General features: G+C 40.4%; 1 protein-coding gene across 11 annotated transcripts in view; it reads left to right on the forward strand.

Annotated features, from left to right (window-relative positions):
* Positions 1-18,944, forward strand: part of FRY (FRY microtubule binding protein) — a 541,372-nt gene that overhangs the window by 400,097 nt on the left and 122,331 nt on the right. For all 11 annotated transcript variants that reach the window (XM_045844752.1, XM_045844742.1, XM_045844745.1 and 8 more), the window contains 7 exons: positions 3,371-3,627; positions 4,096-4,242; positions 5,364-5,532; positions 6,865-6,955; positions 14,810-14,892; positions 17,679-17,829; positions 18,385-18,488. In XM_045844752.1, the coding sequence (XP_045700708.1) occupies positions 3,371-3,627; positions 4,096-4,242; positions 5,364-5,532; positions 6,865-6,955; positions 14,810-14,892; positions 17,679-17,829; positions 18,385-18,488 (1,002 nt within the window). The remainder of the gene's footprint in view (positions 1-3,370; positions 3,628-4,095; positions 4,243-5,363; positions 5,533-6,864; positions 6,956-14,809; positions 14,893-17,678; positions 17,830-18,384; positions 18,489-18,944) is intronic.

Consider the following 18,944-nt stretch of genomic DNA (forward strand, 5'->3'; position numbering starts at 1 on the left):
TTGGCTAACATAATATATACAGGAACAGAGGAAAGCCATGAACAAACAGAGAGGCAGGAGTCAAATGTTGGAAGGCCTCATATTGCTCCCTAAAGAGTTTAGAGACCAGTGATCTTCATGTCTTCCTTGAAACCCCTCAGAGCCCCGTGGACAGGGAGGGCATCCAGGCAAGGTGTTTGGGTTTTGAAAGCCACTGTTCAAATTCAAACAACAGAAGTAAGGGACAGATCAGAATGCATTTTACAAGACAGGCTGCAGTGTGGAAGACTCATTAAGGTCTAGAGATAGGAGACCAGTTGAGAAATGATGACAGTCACCCAAGGAGGAAGTTATGAAGGCCAGAACTAAGCCCAGGGCAAGTGGAGAGGAGAGAGCAGGGTAAGGAGCTCCTCGGTGAGGTGCACAGAGGAGAGTGCCTGTGCACATCTGCGAGGCCAGTGGAGATGGCCCCATGCTGAGAGCCACTGGGGAGAAGAGGAGGTTTAGGGCTAGGCAGGGAGCTCAGCTTGGGATATTGAGTGTAGACCTCTGTATAGACCGACTAGGGTCAAGGGGAGGTTGGCACTAGCAACCCATGGAAGAATAGAAGGATTTAGAACCAAGGGTTCTAAGTAGAAGGACTTAGAACAAATGAGATTGTGAATGGAGAGAGCCCAGAGTAAGAGAAAGAACCTTGACATCCAACCTCCAAGCATTGGGCCAAGGAAGGGCAAGGGAACAGAGGGCATGGAAGCACATTCAGAGAGGACATCTAGACACACCATCTAGGTGGGCTAATGGAAACCTTGGGGGGAAAAGGGTTCAGGAGGAGGGAGCAAGCAATCCACAGCCACAAATGGAGTGTCTACATTTAGACCTACAAGATAAGCTCTAAAGTTATCAGAATTACCCTATGGATTTCTCAATTTATTTGTAACTGTCAGTAGTTCCCATGGAGACATAGCAGCAGAAGCCAGATCTCAGCCACTGTTATAAGCCAAATAACCACTGTTTATTTTGTTGGCTGAAAAGGGAGGATGGGGCCACAGGGAGGTACAGAGTCAGAGGATGAGTGAGGTTTCCTTTGAGCATGTTCATTGGCTGAGAGGGAGAAGCTAATGGAGGAGTGAGTCTGACAGTTGGAGACAGGGGGAATAAATACTATGGCAAGTTTAACAAGAAAAGAAGCTCAGATGATGAGTTGCAGGCAATTTTCTTCAAGAATTGACCTTTTGGCTAGTTTGATTTATGAGGAATAACTTTTTAAAAATAATGTAAAAAAATAAAGCATTTATAATAGATCTCTAGGTCTTGTTTTTACTGCCTTTACTATTAAAAACCCTATGCTGAGATTTTCACTGCCTGTAATTTCAAATAACTTAACTCTTCAGAGCAGCCAGGCAAGTTATTCAGGTCCTTCCTAAAGGAGCTGGAAAATGCATATGGCAGCCCACTGACATCGTCTCACATTTTATTTAATGTGTCTCTGGAGAGGTGAGGCAGTGGGGGTGGGAGTCATGTCTGGAGCATTCTTTTCCTCTTTTTTCTTCAAAACTCCTCTACAATCTAGGCCCTTATCAAGGTGCCCAGGGTACCTCAGACAGACATCCCTACCTTCTCAGATCTTCTGTCTGACAGACAAGATGCAATAAACATCATAAGCAAGCAAATTATGTGATGTGTTGAAAGGTGATTGTTGCTACAAAAAGTCTATAGGTTTTCATACCACGATTGAAAGATGACAGGTATTTTTAATAGTGATTGTCCTTGTGATTCAAAGGTTCATTCCTTCCAAAGTCCTAGTCCTTTCCAGTGGAGTTAAGCCATTCTTTTGCCATAAAAGTCCCCTGAATCTTTGTAACCAGAAGTCCTTTTTCTCCATGGAACCCCCAAAGCACTCTGTGCCTCTGTGTATTACTTGTCACCCCACAGTTATGCATCAGCATAACTGGCGTCAGGGACTCCTGCTTGGGGCTGGGGCCAAGGCTCCCGTCTGCTTTCTCCACCCAGCACAGGGCTGTGCTCCTAGAAAAGGGCCCATGTGTTGGAATGAATGACTGACATGATTTTACAAGGATCTGAACATGTGTCATAAAAGTCCATAACAGCAATCATCACACCCATAAAGTTTAGGAATTAGGTATTGAATAAATTTTGATATTTTGACCCATATGAAAGCTAACAACTTAACCTTGTCTGATTCTTATGGCACAGCATTAAATACATATACTCTTATTCTTCAAAGTAGGAAGTTGTAATTGTGATTTTAGGGAAAGGGCCAAATCAGTTAAAGCCTCAGTATCAGGGATCCAGTGGATTTTCTTGGTGTAACTGCCAACTACTGTGCTGTTCTGTTGCTTAGCAACCATGAGCTCCCTAAATGAGATTCCCTCCCATGCTGGGTAGTAAATGCCTCAGACCAGCCTTCTCATTTCCCTTAGGATGAAAGAGTTTCTTTTCTAGATGATAGAAATCAGAGGTTATGTTAGAGCTTGCAGCACATACATAAAGCTGTGCGCTTTTTTTCCTATAGAAAGCTTGTTTCAGTTATGAAAATAAAATCCTGCTGGCTGTGAACTCATGCAAAAGTGCTATCAGAGAAAGTCATAGTGAAATGACTGGGCTGGCCACATAGTTTTCCCTTTGTTTGATTCATTTATGTCTTGAAAAAGAGTCCAGCACTGAGCATGCACCTTCCACACAGCTGGCAGCTTTCAAGTGGACTCCACAAACAGGAATCTGTGCACTGGCTTGGTTCTTTCTGGAGACTCACATCCTACTTTGTAACAGCTAATAGTGCCTGGAAGATGCTCTGAATGATATTGGTGCAATGAAAAGACAGCCTCTGTTCTAATAGTCTTAACCACTGTTTATTTAGAGCCTGAAAATTACAGGCACCATGCTGAACATATTCTATACATTATGATTCTACCTTTAATCCTCACAATAGCCCAGTGTGGTACCCTAGTAGCCCTGTTTGACAGATGAGGAATCTGAGAAACAGAGAAGTTAAGTAACTAACCCAGAGTCTCAAAAAGCTATTGTGTGGAGGAACTGTATGTAATCACATGTCCTTTTGATCCCAAGTCCCCTGTTTTGTACACTGCAATGTGCCTCTTCTTTCTGCAGTGGATTTGAACTCAGGAGGCCTCCACCTCACTTTATTCTCACCAAGCTGTGATCTTCACACCCTGCTCTCTCACTTTCCCCCAGGGCACAGATGTGAGGCTAAAGGACAAGTCTCAGTTCTAAGATTTCATGGCCTTGGGGAGCTGCTGTGTATATAGCAGCTTTGTAAACTGAAGGCCCATGCTACCTGTCAGTGCTGTTAATGTTTTAGTTTAATTTGGTGCCATAACTCATGGCTCTCCATCATTGCCCTTCTTTCTAGAGGTCAGCCAGCGATTCCCTACCACACACCCAAACGGGCGTCAGATCATGCTCACTTACCTGCTGCCCTGGCTGCGCAACATCGAGCTGGTGGACAGCAGGCTCCTTCTCCCAGGGTCAAGCCCCAGTAGCCCAGAGGATGACAGCAAGGACCAGGAAGGAGAAGTGACCACTTCTCATGGGCTGAAAGGGAATGGCTGGGGCTCCCCAGAAGCTACATCTCTGGTCCTGAATAACCTCATGTACATGACTGCCAAGGTACTGTGCCTCCGTAACACAGCTCCATTGTCCCAGAAAATCTGGGTTCATCAAACCCAGGCTGCAAACCCACACGGAGTGGCATTTGTCATTAAAAACCACATGAATAGGGAATGAGTTATGGTGATGGTTGCCAACAATGTGACTGTACTTAATGCCATCCAACTGTACACTTAAAAGTGACTAATGTGATAAACTTTATGTTACGTTTATTTTACCACAATTTTTAAATTGTAATAAAAATAAGAAGCCTAACATTTTTAATAACATGAGCAAGCATTGTGCATTACTAATTTGTACATTATAAATTGCTGAACATGGGTTCTTCCTGGTGGATGGCCATGTTTCTTTCCCCTTGTTATTGTTTTCAGAAGGCTATGACCCTTAAAATGAGGTATAATTAAACATTTTGCATCCCTGCATTTTCCCACGTGTCTCTTGGGCCAGTGTTCCTTTTGCTTGTTGCAGTATGGGGATGAAGTTCCTGGACCAGAAATGGAAAATGCTTGGAATGCGCTAGCCAACAACGAGAAGTGGAGTAACAACTTGAGGGTCACCCTGCAGTTCCTGATCAGCCTGTGTGGAGTCAGCAGTGACACCCTTCTCCTGCCTTATGTAAGTGGCCCCCAGGCTCTTGATGGGCACTACTCCTGTTAATGGATCCATTTGCAACACAAGTCAGAATGTGCCCTCTGCTCCAAGTAAAATAGATATGTCTAATGTTGTCAGTCGCACTCATCTCCCATGAGCTCATTTACATGTTGCACAAAAGGTCCCTTCTTCCCCCTGAAAGACAAGTTGCATGTCCTAGTGACACCTCTGCCACCCTCTTGCCAAGCCTTTGGACACAGAAGCCTGTGACTTTAAGGGTGAATGTTTTTCTAGCAGTTGCTGAAAGTTGCTTTCTGTAAACATTAGACCCATTATGTAAGAGAAATAAGTAAAACATAGTATTTCTAATAAAAATGTTTCATGTTTATACTTCAATGTTCTTGAAACAGAATAAAATGCAGAATATTCAGGGTTTTCTCTGTAGATTTCATTGGTAGAAGAGAGAACCAAGTAGAGAGAAATCTTTCTGAGATGCCCAGTATTTCCTGTTTGTAGTCAAAAGTGATATGATCACCAAAAATGACAGCATTTTATGCTCAAACTTACTTGACATTTGTGTGTCTCTGTTTCCTGAGACGTTGTAGGCCCACCTGGGGTCTTAAGCCACACTAGCCTCATTGCAGCTTCTGGCACCTTGAGTTTGACTCTGAAGGCTCCAATAACACAGACCTTTACTCCAGAGTCACTTTTAAAATGTAAAATCACCCAAACAGCTAAAATTCATTTGTTTCTAGGGGAAAAGAGAATAGCAGGGTACTAGATTCCTTTTCAAACAAAAATAGCTCACACTTTCCCCCCATGGTTTGTATAAATAAAACCCTTTCTCAAGATAAGCCCTTAGATGGCAAGTTCTTTATTTTTTTATAGAATTCATGGGCCCCAAAAGTAACTTTTCATAAATTTAGCCACTAGAAAGGGAAGTCCTTTCATACACACTTCCATCAGCCATGCATGTGTACAAGGTGAGTTTCCATCCTCACGCCAGGACTGACCGGGAACAGGAAGCTGCGCTGACAGGGTGAAAGCACTGCATGGAGGGGAGTGGGGCTGGGTCTCTGCTGCCCACAGCCCAGCGTTGTTATACGAGGCTCTGGGAAACACCCTGTGTTCTGTTTCCTTCTCAGATTAAGAAGGTGGTGATATATCTGTGCCGGAACAACACCATCCAAACCATGGAGGAACTGCTCTTTGAGCTGCAGCAGACAGAGCCAGTGAACCCAGTGGTCCAGCACTGTGACAACCCGCCCTTCTACCGTTTCGCCGCCAGTAGCAGGGCTGCTGCAGCAGCCTCTGGTAGGCCTGGGTCTCCGATGCTTCTTTGTGGAGGACACTAAAAGGATATGCATGTGTGTTGTTACTTCTGATTCTCGTGTATGTTTTCCTTTAAGAAGTGGTTTAAATTGCAACAGCATAGATGGACCTAGAAGGCATTATGCCAAGTGAAATAAGTCAGAAACAAATACCATATGATCTTACTTGTAAGTATGTGAAATCTAAAAACAAAATAGATGAACAGACAAAACAGAACAAACTGATGGTTGCCAGAGGGGAGGGGGCCGGGTGAAAAGGTAAAAGGGTTAAGAAGTACAAATTGACAGTTTTAAAATAGTCACAGGGAATACAGCATAGGGAATACAGTCAATAATGTTATAATAACTATGTGTGGTGTCCAGTGGATACTAGACTTATGGGGTGGTCACTTCATAAGGCATATAAATGTCTAATCATTATGTTGTATACCTGAAAGTAACATAATATTGTATGCCAATACTGAAAACTATAATTGAAAAATAACTTTAAAAAAGAGAGATGGCTTAAGAATAGCTGAGACTCTTAAGGGCATTGCTGGGTTAGTGAGTGATTTTATAAGGACAACTGACTATCGGCAGCCCAAGTGCTCACATGCCCAGAGTTTTGTGCTTCAGGCTGGTCCCAGGCAGGACAGCACATTCACTTAGGAGTCTCAGTTCTGTACCTTCCTTCTTGTGTCCACAGGATTCCCTTGGTGAATATTCTCTCAGGATTGACTAAAATGCCAACAGTATTATCACTTTCAATAAATTGACCTTTCAGCATCATTTATAAAATATATAACATCCTCCTCAAATTTGCTGAAGCCAGCTTCACTTTGGTTTATATGATACATGACTGCCTTCAAACGTCTCCCCTGCCCTAGTCTCACACCCTCTGTTTGCCACACTGCCTGCTTCCAGAGCAGCATTCCTGCAGACAAGCAGTAGCCTAGGGGGCAGAAGCTCTAGGAGCTTGGACTTGCTTCATTAACATCCAGCACAATAACTCCTGGACCCAAAAATGCTAAAGCAACTAACAGCAGGGATGGCACTGCAAATAAACTCATTACCTAACAAAGGGTTTCAGGAAAGCTTTAGCCTCAGTTTATAGGAGAGTTTGGGAATTAGGTTTGACCATGACAGATGGCTGGGATTCTCCCATTTCAGTGGTGTGCACTTGGAGTTTGTTTAGAATTTCTGAGATTGTGCAGAAGATAGAAGGCATTCTTCAAACATGAGATTTCTCAGGAAATCCTGTCCTGGAATACTTCAGACTTGAACTTGACCCCTCCATAGGCAATTTTTTCCTAAGTGTCCTCCTTCTAACCCACAGGAACCACCTCTAGCAGCAACACCGTGGTTGCCGGCCAGGACAGTTTCCCAGATGCCGACGAGGGCAAGATCTTGAAAGAGTCAGATGAGAGGTGTGTATACAAATTGTCTTAATATCCAGTTTAACTTTCAGCAGTAATCTGTACAGAGGTAGCAATAAAAACTTAGGCTTCATAAATTTCATATGCACACACACACAAATCCTTCTTTGTTCTTAGAAACACAGACTGATTTGCTAACAGTGCTCTGTGTATCCCTGAAGATAAGGACTTCTTCCTGAGGAGAGCCAAAGAAGAGAAAAGTTAGAGGGATGTTGTTCTGGTGGCTGACTCCCACCCATCTTGGGTCTAAACAAATCTACCAGTTGTCCTGCTAGTGGGCAAAGAGCATCTGGAATCAGTGGGCATTTCCATGTGAAGTTTTCAAATCTGAGTGTTGAATAATTTCTTAGAGACAGAGTAGTTTTCTTGAACTGAATTTTATGAAACATTATCATTCTTATTTTACCTTTACTTTGTCATGTTTTGGTTAACCAAGAACGCTGCCTTTCTCTGCTCAAATAAGTCTCAGTCCCATTTCCATAGGTACTTTGATGATAATATTTCTTTTGCCCACATCTGCACCTTCAGTGCCCAGGACCTACTCAAAAGTAAATAAAATCTGGATCACTGTTTCCTAGTTGATTGTGAAGAGCAGAGACACAACCAAAAGAGATCAACAGGACTCAAATTAAAAAATAAAATTTAGGGTGATTCCATGGTGTTGAAAACTGCTAAGGCTGAGCGTTTTCTAGTGAAAAGGAATGGGGAGTCATTTCACTTCAGAAATGAATAACAAGGATGAGATACAAATTCATGTTGGAGAGAATGCAATGGATTAAATCATGAAAATACCTCAGCCTGCTATCCCCTGCAGGCCTGATGGCTGTCCTCGATTGCATGTTGGGCACCACACAAGACAGGGGCTGCAGGTGTGAGACTCTCTGACATCAGGCTGCCTGCACCTGGAGTTGTGAAGGTTCATTCTCCTTTTAACATGTGCACTGCTAAGTTGCTGCACTGCCTTTAAGCAGAGGCTCATCAATGTGAGCTTTCCTTCAGAGGGAAAGCCCAAACATAACAGATCATGAGTTGTAGGCCTCGTCCTTCATAGCTCCCTAAGAAAACCCTTTCTTTCTTAGAAATGAATAAAGTTTTTTATACTCCATATGTCAGTGGCAGTACAACATTAGTAATTAACCTGTGATTTTTCAATCTATATTGGCTAGTGCCTTCTTTGGAAAACTACCTCATGGTTAAAAAAATTATTTCTCTAAAGATGTTTCTACTTTCTAGCTGGAGTAGGACATTCTTTATTATTTGTTGTTGTCTAAATGATTCATCTTAATTTTATCTGGGATAGAAAGATGCTACCTTTTTACATATTAACATCTCACTATAGAGGCCCCTTTATTTTTTATTTTTTCTTATTTTCAATCTTTCTAAATTACTTTGTTTTATTTTTTTAATTTGTTTATTGTTGTTCAGTTACAGTTGTCTGCACTTTCTCCCCACCATTCCCCCGCCTACCCCAGCCAAACACACCTCCCTCCCTTGCTTCCACCCTCCCCCTTGGTTTTGTCCATGTGTCCTTTATAGTAGTTCCTCAAAAACCCTTCTCCCCGCTGTCCCCTCCCCACTCCCCTCTGGCTATTGTTAGATTGTTCTTAATTTCAATGTCATAGAGGCCCCTTTAGAACCAGAGTTCTAAGTGTCCTGCCTAAGTTTCTAGAGGTGGCCTTGAAAATGAAGAACAAGCTCCCTCTATAATATTGAGAACAGAGAGCATCTTTTTAAAATCTATTGTATTGATTATGCTATTACAGTTGTCCCATTTCCCCCCTTCACTCCCCTCCACCCTGCATACCCTCTGCCACCCACATTCCCCCTCTTTAGTTCATGTCCATGTGTCATACTTGTAAGTTCTTTAGCTTCTACATATCCCATACTATTTATACCCTCCCCCTGTCTATTTTTACCTACCATCTATGCTACTTATTCTCTGTACCTTTTCCCTTTCTCTCCCCCTCCCACTCCCCTGTTGCTAACCCTCCATGTGATCTCCATTTCTGTGGTTCTGTTCCTGTTCTAGTTGTTTGCTTAGTTTCTTTTTGTTTTTGTTTTAGGAGTGATTGTTAATAATTGTGAGTTTGCTGTCATATTACTGTACATGTTTTTTATATACTGTTTCTTAGATAAGTCCCTTTAACATTTCATATAATAGGGGCTTGGTGATGATGAGCTCCTTTAACTTGACCTTATCTGGGAAGCACTTTATCTGCCCTTCCATTCTAAATGATAGATTTGCTGGATAGAGTAATCTTGAATGGAGGTCCTTGCCTTTCATGACTTGGAATACTTCTTTCCAGCCCCTTCTTGCCTGTAAGGTTTCTTTTGAGAAATCAGCTGACAGTCTGATAGGCACTCCTTTGTAGGTAACTCTCTCCTTATCTCTTGCTGCTTCTAGGATTCTCTCCTTCATTCTAATCTTGGGTTATGTAATTCTGATGTGCCTTCGTATGTTCCTCCTTGGTTCCAACTTCTTTGGGCCTTTCTGAGCTTCCTGGACTTCCTGGAAGTCTATTTTCTTTGCCAGATTGGGCAAGTTCTCCTTTATTATTTGCTCAAATAACTTTTCCACTTGTAGCTCTTCCTCTCCTCCTTCTGGTACCCCTTATAATTCAGATGTTGGAACATTTAAAGATGTCCTGGAGGTTCCTAAGCCTCTCCTCATTTTTTTGAATTCTTATTTCTTCATTCTTTTCTGATTAGATGTTTCTTTCTTCCTTCTGGTCCACTCCATTGATTTAAGTCCCAGTTTCCTTCCCATCACTATTGGTTCCCTCTATGTTTCCCTTTATTTCACTTAGCATAGCCTTCATTTTTTCATCTAATTTGCGACCAAATTCAACCAATTCTGTGAGCATCCTGATCACCAATGCTATGAACTGTGCCTCTGATAGGTTGGCTATCTCTTCATCGCTTAGTTGTATTTTTTCTGGAGCTTTGATTTGTTCTTTTGTTTGGGCCTTTTTTTTTTGTCTTGACATGCCTGTTAGGTAGTGAGGGGTGGAGCCTCAGGTGTTCATGAGGACGGGGCAACCCAGTGGCTAGGTTGTGACGCTGTATGTGGGGAAGGGTTCTGAGAGGGAACAATGGTGCTTGCTCCACTCTTTGCCAGATTTCAGTCACTTCTGCTGCTTCCCCCAAGCAAACTATGCCCTTCTGGTGCTGATTCCCAGGTGGGTGAGTTTGTGTACATCCTGGGACCCTGGGGGTCTCTCCAACAAACTCTCTTGTGAGGCTAGGAGTCTCTCCTGGCACCTCAACCCCCACAGGTGTTTTCAGTTGGTGTTTTGAGGCTTTATTTCCCCACTCTGGGACCCTGGGTTGCACGGTCTGTCTCGCTCCCCAGTTTTGCCTGGTTTATCTGAGTGCAAATGTGGAACCACCTGGTTCCACAAGCCACCTTGTACGCCATGCCCCACCACAATCTGCCACCTCACTGGGTGTGTCTGCTGCCACCTTGCACGCCTGCCAGAGGCCGCCAGCCACCACTTTTTTTTGGCTCGACCCCTCTCCACCCCTCCTACCGGTCTGTCTGACCAGTCTGTATCTACTTTAACTCCTTGGTTGTCGGACTTCCATACAGTTCAGTTTTCTGTCAGTGCTGGTTTATTTTGTTTCTAAATTGTTGTTGTCCTTATTTTGGTTGTGTGAGGAGGCACAGTGTGACTACCTTCGCCTCCATCTTGGCTGGAAGTCACCAAGAACAGAGAGCATCTTTAAGAGATGCTTTCTTGTCTAGTTCTCGACTTTCTCCTCTGTTACTACATCACTGTTGGCCATTGGAAATTCTAGTGCAGGTAGTTGAATATATTTTATACATATTCATACATATCTAACTTTTTCATGCTATCAATTTCTCTACCTGTAGATAAATTGGTTGATTATATATTTATATACATGATTATATTTATATACATATTCATATGTATGTGAATACTGAATCCCAGAGGATACCACTGTTTCATTGCCACTGTACTCCACCTCCCCTATTTGTCTAATATAGTCTCCTGGCTATGGAAGCAGACTGTGCCCTCAACCTAAGATACCTTTGTCTCTTCAACTTGCTTATCAGCTTCCTTCCTTGTAGACCCTGACATGTTGATTTAGTTACTTGCACACATGCTTGTTTTGACCACTAGATTTTAATTCATGGATAACAGAGACCATGCATCTCTTACACATATTTCTGTCCTTAATGATTAGCCTATTGTGGTGCACATAGTAGGCATTTTTATGTGTTTCAATATGTGAATGAAAATTGAAGAAACATCACAGCCACAGAAGTAGATAAGTTGTCTAAACACCACCCAGCCCACTTTCTTCCTCCCTCTTGCTAACTGCATTACAGAAGACAGTTCTTTATTCTGTTCTTTACAATCCTTGTAGACAAAGAGTCTGCAGAAATAACAATGGTCAGAAATACTGATTTGGCTGCTGTTACTTGTCACCTGGGGATATTTGTGACCAGAATATACTGCTGGGCTTCAGGGGGCACCATGGAGTTGCACAAAGCAGCCCTGTGCAGCTCTGATGCTCTGTGCTTTATGACTAGACTGACTGTTCTCTGATAATATTCAGAAATATTTAATAATGCCATACTGACTGACACAAAATTCAGGCAGCTTATAGTAACAGAACCAGTAAAACAAGGGTAAAAGTATTAATAAGAGCCAAGTTAACAGGAGAATAAGATAGTTGTGTCAAAAGTTCTGACTAAGGAAAACCACTAAAAGTTAATATTACCCTGACCTTGAGTTCCTCAATAGCCAAAGTAAAAAGGAAAACTATACTGAATTTTACACAGTGAATCTAATGTACTTTCAGTACATCAAAACAAACAAACGATTCATCAGAACCTACTAACAGGAAACAACTCTAAACTCAAAGAGTATATTGTGTGATTTTTTAAAATTAAACAACAAAGTAAACACATCTTTTTATTAAAATTGCAGTTCAAAACAGTTTTTAAAATATGCAGAAACAACTCTTTTTCAATATACCAACCCTAATAAAACCCTATTTTATATATTTTTAATTCCATGAAAGCATTTTTCACAGGGAACTAAAAGCAATAAACATCAGCTGTATAAGTTTCTGACAATCTGCAACCATAAAAGGATAGAGATCAATAATCTACAGATAGTTTCCTAAGTATTGATCTGGGCTAAATCATCCAGATAAAACTTTGGGAACATTTTTGTCCTTCTATTTTTTCTCTTATCAGAGCTATTTTTATTATATATTTCTAATTATGTATTTTTAACATTAAAAGACTATTTATTCTACTTAATCCTTGAAATTTCTCTAGGGCCCAGGCCCAAAATTACCTTTTCCAACCAGAGGAAGCAAAAAGAAAGAACAGATTTGACTCTTGGGAGTCAGTTTTTATTTTTTCTTTACCAAGTGTGCACTTCACTGCACTGTGCTTTCCATCTTCTCCAAAACAAATAGGTTATCTGGAAGTGGCTTGCTCCTCCACTTCACCTTGTCCTCATAAATGCTACTTAACACTCCTTTAGATTCATCCGCAAAAGCAAAAGAGAATTACCATCCATGCTATAGGCCTTCCTGGGCCTCTAGGACACAACTGTAAAACCACAGTACACAACAATACGTGAGCAGCTAGGAGTGTCCTGTGCAAACCTCCAGGTGTACAGTCTTTCGTCGCCCTGTTTTTGTTCTTGCTGAATAGTGCCTTGGTTCTCCATATTCTGTTTATAACTTTGCCTTTATCAGAATAAATATGATTTCTAAATATATTTTATTGATGATACTATTATGGTTGTCCCATTTTTTCTCCCCTTTACTCCCTTCTGCCATGTACCACTCCTCCTACTGACATTTCCCCACACCTTAGTTCATGTCCATGGGTCACACATATAAGTTCTTTGGCTTCTATATTTCCCATACTATTCTTAACCTCCCCCAGTCTATTTTGTACTTGCCATTTATGCTTCTTATTCTCAGTACATTTTCCCCCTTTCTCGTCCCTCCCACTAATAACCTTCCTTGTGATCTTTATTTCAGTGAATTTGTTCCTGTTCTAGTTGTTTGCTTTGTTTGTTTTGGTTTTTTATTTTTTTAGGGTCAGTTGTTGATAGTTGTCAGTTTGTTGTCATTTTACTGTTCATATTTTTGATCATCTTCTTTTTCTTAGATAAGTTCTTTTAATACTCCATATACTAAGGGCTCGGTGATGATGAGCTCCTTTAACTTGACCTTATCTGGGAAGCACTTTATCTGCCCTTCCATTCTGAATGATAGCTTTGCTGGATAGAGTAATCTTAGATGTAGGTCCTTGCCTTTCATGACTTCATATACTTCTTTCTGGTCCCTTCTTGCCTGCAAGATTTGTTTTGAGAAATCAGCTGATAGTCTTATGGGAACTCCTTTGTAGGTAACTCTCTCCCTTCCTCTTGCTGCTTTTAGGATTCTCTCTTTATATTTAATCTTGGGTAACTTAATGATGATGTGACTTGGTGTGTTCCTCTTTGGGTCCAACTTCTTTGGGGCTCTCTGGACTTCCTGGACTTCCTGGAAGTTATTTCCTTTGCCAGATTGAGGAAGTTTTCCTTCATTATTTTTTCAAATAAGTTTTTAATTTCTTGCTTCTGTTCTTCTCCTTCTGGCACCCCTATAATTCAGATACTGGAACATTTCAGGTTGTGCCAGCAGTTCCTAAGTCTCTCTTCATTATTTTGAATTCTTGTTTCTTCATTCTCTTTCAGTAGGATGTTTATTTTTCTCTTTTGTTTCAAACCGTTGCTTTGATTCCTGGTTTCCTTCCTGTCACTGTTGGTGCCCTGAATATTTGCTTTATTTCATTTTGGGTAACTTTCATTTGTTTTTTCATCTTTCAACCAAGCTCAATCAGTTCTGTGAGCATTTTGATTACCAGGGCTTTAAATTCTCCATCAGATAGGTTGGCTATCTCCTCATCACTTAGCTCTCTGAAGTTTTGCTCTGTTCTTTCATTTGGGCCATATTTCTTTGTCTGATACACCTGTTAAGTTGTAAGGAGACGTGGCCTTAAGTATTCATCAAGGCTGGGCAACCCTCTTTGCTGCACTGTGGCACTTATGTTGGGGAGGGGCCAGAGAGGGAACAATGGAGCTCACCTGCCCATCTCTAGCCCACTTTCCACCAAATTCTCGTGTGAGACTGGGAGTTTCTCCCACCACAGCAATGGCCATACTCCACAGCAAGCTCTGAATATCAGTTTCGCCTTCAGCCAGCTCTGCCCACATGGTCTGCCACCTCATTGCCAGCTCTTACTGGTCTGGTTGTTCTGTTTGATTGTTTCTTTAATTCCTTGGTTGTCAAAGTTCCATGCAGTTTGATTTTCTGGCACTTCTGGTTGTTTATTGATTTTAGATTGGTTGTTATTCTCCTTTTGGTTGTGTGAGGAACTGAAGGGTTTCTACCTACACCTCCATCTTGGCCAGAACTCTCATTCAGCACTTATTTACTGACCACCCACCATCTGCCAGGCCACCATATGAATAAGGGATATATATTATTCGGTATTGCCCCATTTTCTTTCCAAACAAATGTTATAATTCTCTAGTTCAACTCAAATATTAGACTTGAAATGTTTATCTGTTCTAGGTTTGAACTTGTGCTTATGAGTAAAGGTGATCACTGGCCCTCTGGGGGCCAGTGATCTCCAGGGAAAAAGAAATGTTTAGGGTGCAATTTTTATGGTATTCCTTTAGAAAAAGTATCATTGGAACTAGCTACCAAAAACTCAACCACTAAATAATAGAATGTGTTTATTAGAAACAGCACATACCCGTAACACAGATCAGTAATTCATGATGGCTATTCTTGTATTTGAAGGTTTAGTAATGTCATCAGAGCCCACACTCGCCTGGAGTCAAGATACAGCAATAGCTCTGGAGGGTCATATGATGAGGATAAAAGTAAGTACCACCAGGCTGTGGGGTTTCAAGTGGAATCCAGATGGTTGGAGAATGGAATATGAATATTTTGATTATTCTTATTCTAATTACTAAAAGAGGGCCCATAAATATTAAATAACCATTTAATCCCACTACACAAAGGAGCATAGAGTCATCATCTGAAAAATAAGAAGTCAAGCAATGGACAAATCAAAATTACAAAATTTCAGTCTGCTACCCAAGTCTGCATTTTTATATTCTTGGCATTTTTTACCCTGGTGTTGCGGTTGGGGAAAGTCTTTTAAGAAATTGTCCCATTAGAAAACTGATGTTGCAATTATCATGTGAATCAGCTCACCCAGGATAGTGTCTGTTTTCACAAATCTCTCAAGAGCGTAGTCTCAGTTGCCAAGTGAAAACCATGCTAAAACGTGAGATATTATTGTCACAGAAATTTCTTTGTTTCTTGGGAACTTGACAAAAACCAAAATCAACATTTTCTTTGATCTTGTTGGAGCCCTGGATAGCAGCTGTAGATACTGATCAGGTGAAGAGTGTTATTTGGTCACGAGTCACAGAAATTCTGCAGTCAAAGACATTTAGATATGCTAAGAAAATTGGTAAAGTAACTGGTAGAATTTATTTGTACACTTTGGTGAAAATCGTAAATATGATGATATTTCATGTTTTAGATTCATTTTGTAAATCATTGCCTCAGGCCTTTGTAGCTGTTGTTTTAAATCGCTTTGTTTGATGGGGAAATGTGCAGAGTGCTGTAAGAGCTAAGTAGTTCTTCTGACCTCACAGCTCAGCTGCCCTTCTCTGCCTCTTACTACACAAATAGAAAACTTTCTGCCATTCGAAATACCAATGGGGGAATTGTCTAAAGTCCATATATAACTATCAAACTCTAATTTAGGTAAAGTTACAGCTATGTCCATTTAAAACTTTTTTGCTAGAACCGTCAGTCTTAGGTGAAGTAAAGTTATCTGTGTTTTCCTGTCTTCTGTGCCCCATCAGGGTCTATGTCAGTACCATCCAAACACCTGACAGACCTCAGGAGCTGAGTTCCAGGAGGAACTGGATTTGCTGATGGGGAGAATAGCACCAAGAAATAGAGAGCCATTGGTTCATGAAAAGTCTAGTTACTGCAAAATATTTTGTATACCAAAATTTGAGTGCAGAAAAACTGAATCATGAAAACATTAAGCAATCAAATACTTCCCCGGTATGTAGCAAGCATTGTGTGACAAAACCTAACACACTGTGGCTGTGTGTTTTACATCAGGAATATCACTGCCACTTGATTCCTTTGAAGTGTATCTCTTAGTTCTGGGTATATGACATAGAATTTGGTAAAAACACTATAACAAATATTCATTTTGTTTCCATCTGTGATGGTCATGGCTTCTTTTTTATTTCTCCTTGGAGTGACAAAATTGAGCTGAAAAAAATGGTTCTTTGAATGTAGTTTTGATTGCTTTTTACAATTTTTAAAATTTGGGCTCTTGGGCATAGAATTATAATTGGTAATTGCCTTCCAAAAGAAAGATTTAAATCTGGTCTCACCAAACTAATTAAATATCTCAGTTGCTCTTGAGTCAACTGGCTTATAGACTTTCAGACACACGCAAATTTCTTATTAGATTTTCAACATCTTAACTTGATTCAACTGATTATACTTAATACCCAATATTCATACCACTGTACTACATATTTGTTTTCATAGTAGTAAATCTTCATTATTTTTTTGGGTTTATGATTCTATTCAACAAAAGGCCAATAGAATAGGTATTTGAATATGATATATTCAATGGCTTTTTTAAAAACTGTTTTACTCCATATTCAGATGTACTTCATTGTCAAGTACATATTTAGATTAGGTTTTTGAAATGCTGATCTACTGCTTTTTTTAAAAAATTGACTGAAAACTTTTTTACATTAATAAATAAAAGGGTTGCTCTGGCCAATTATACCAAAATAAAAAATAAATAAAATAATAATAATAATAATAATAAATAAAATAAAATAAAATAAAATAAAAAATATAAGATGGCTCTGGCTGCTTTGTGGAACAGACTATAAAAAGGCAGGAGTATAAGCCAGGAGACAGTAAGGAGGCTATCCCCAAGCATCCTATGAGAGAGATGGTGTCTCATACTCGGGCACTAATGATGGAGATGGTGGAAAGCGGTCTTATTGTGAATGCATTTTGAAGATATGGAGGGTGGCTAGTCACTTAACCTCAGTTTCTCCTCTATAAAATAGGGATAATTCATACCTCTAATTGGGCTATTAATATGGGAAATGAGTAGACCAGTACCTGGCATAAAGTACTCTCTGTGCTAGTTCAAATGTCTCTGTTTTTATTATTATTACAATCACTATCATCATCATAATTCTGAGTTGGAGGTGAGCTGTGAGAGAGAAATCAGAAAAGACCTGAGGCTTCTGTCCTGAGCAAACTGGAAATATGAGGTTGTATTTTACTGAGATAGGGGAAATTAGAAAAAGAGAAAGTTTCACAGTTATAGAAATTCATATGATTTAATGTTTTTCTTTTTGTGTATTTTCTATTGCTGTATAATGAATAACTATAAATTAAGCATTCAAAAAATAAAGTGATGAAAGAAACCTAATCAAGTAATTTTAACCCATTTGATTGTATAATTTGTACTCACCAAATTGAACATTTAGAAAGTTATTTTTACAAGCATGAATTTGTAAGATTCTTTCTAAAAACACCAAGTAGGGAAAACAAAACTGTCTCCCTAAAAATAAAGCATGCTGTCTTTCTCACCCTACAGATGACCCAATATCTCCCTACACAGGCTGGCTGTTAACTATCACAGAGACCAAACAGCCACAGCCTTTACCGATGCCTTCTACTGGGGGGTGCTGGGCCCCCCTGGTTGACTACCTCCCAGAGACCATCACCCCTCGGGGGCCACTCCACAGGTGAGCAGCCTGTACAGGTAGCAAGAAATGATTACTTAGTTTTAACTGACTTTTTCTTCTTAGATGAAGAGAGAAACCTATTCCAGGTCCCATCAAATGAAATAACCTTTGAAATCAGAGTAACTTGGGTTACTTGAATTGCCTCTCTCAGCATATTGGCAGAGTTTGTTAATATATTAACCAATGTGCAACACTGTCTTGTCACCCCTCCAATTTTTCTTCAATGTCAACTTGATATAGGTCTTCATTCTGTTACGCATTTTAGATTGTAAGCAGCTGGAAGAGAGGAGCCTTGCTTTCTGTTTCTCTTCATCCCTCAGCCCTTATTACCTAGTGACAAGTAGACTCTCTGTTATGTGATTATCTCAACTGATGCTTGTCCTTGTGGAGCTCCATGTGATGTCAGAAGTTAAATTCTACTCCCTGGAAGAAGGGTTTTACGTAGTTCTTCAGGGAAGTTTAAGTGTGATATTTAGTTGCGACTTAATGATCTATACATACCTTTATTTCCATCTTCTGTAGAAGTTGCATTAGCTTTGTCATTTCATTGATTAGGTGCAATATTGCTGTGATTTTTATGACTGAGATGGTGGTGGATCACAGTGTAAGAGAAGACTGGGCTCTTCACCTGCCACTATTACTTCATGCTGTCTTCTTAGGTAAGACTGGATCCAAGAGGCATTCTAGTGAGTAGGTCCAAACTCTGTGGAGGTAATCCAGGGGCTTTCCTTGTATATCGAAATCTATGGTCCTCATTTCAAAATACTTAGCCTTTTCCATGCTTCACTGCCTTATTGTGACATCTGGTGTAAAATTTGAGGCATGTTTGAAATTGTCCAGTGACTGTAATATAAATAGAGTGGCATCTCACTCATGCTATACCTATGAAGATACCCAACTCAAATTGGGCCTCTTTGAAGGTCCTTGGCTGGATGTGATCAATTTAAAGCCATCAGACATGTTTGATGCATAGAGAGAAAGAATGTAGAGCACAGTGTACTACACACTATAACACACCCAAGTTGTAGAGCAAAAATGGGAAGAGGACCAACCAGTCAGGGAGTTCATTTATGGAGAGATGAATGGAATTAGAATCCCTCAGTAACAGGCAGGGA

This window comes from Phyllostomus hastatus, unplaced genomic scaffold, assembly GCF_019186645.2.
Source record: "Phyllostomus hastatus isolate PE091 unplaced genomic scaffold, TTU_PhHast_1.1 phas_contig_41, whole genome shotgun sequence".
In the NCBI taxonomy this organism is placed as follows: Eukaryota; Metazoa; Chordata; class Mammalia; order Chiroptera; family Phyllostomidae; genus Phyllostomus; species Phyllostomus hastatus.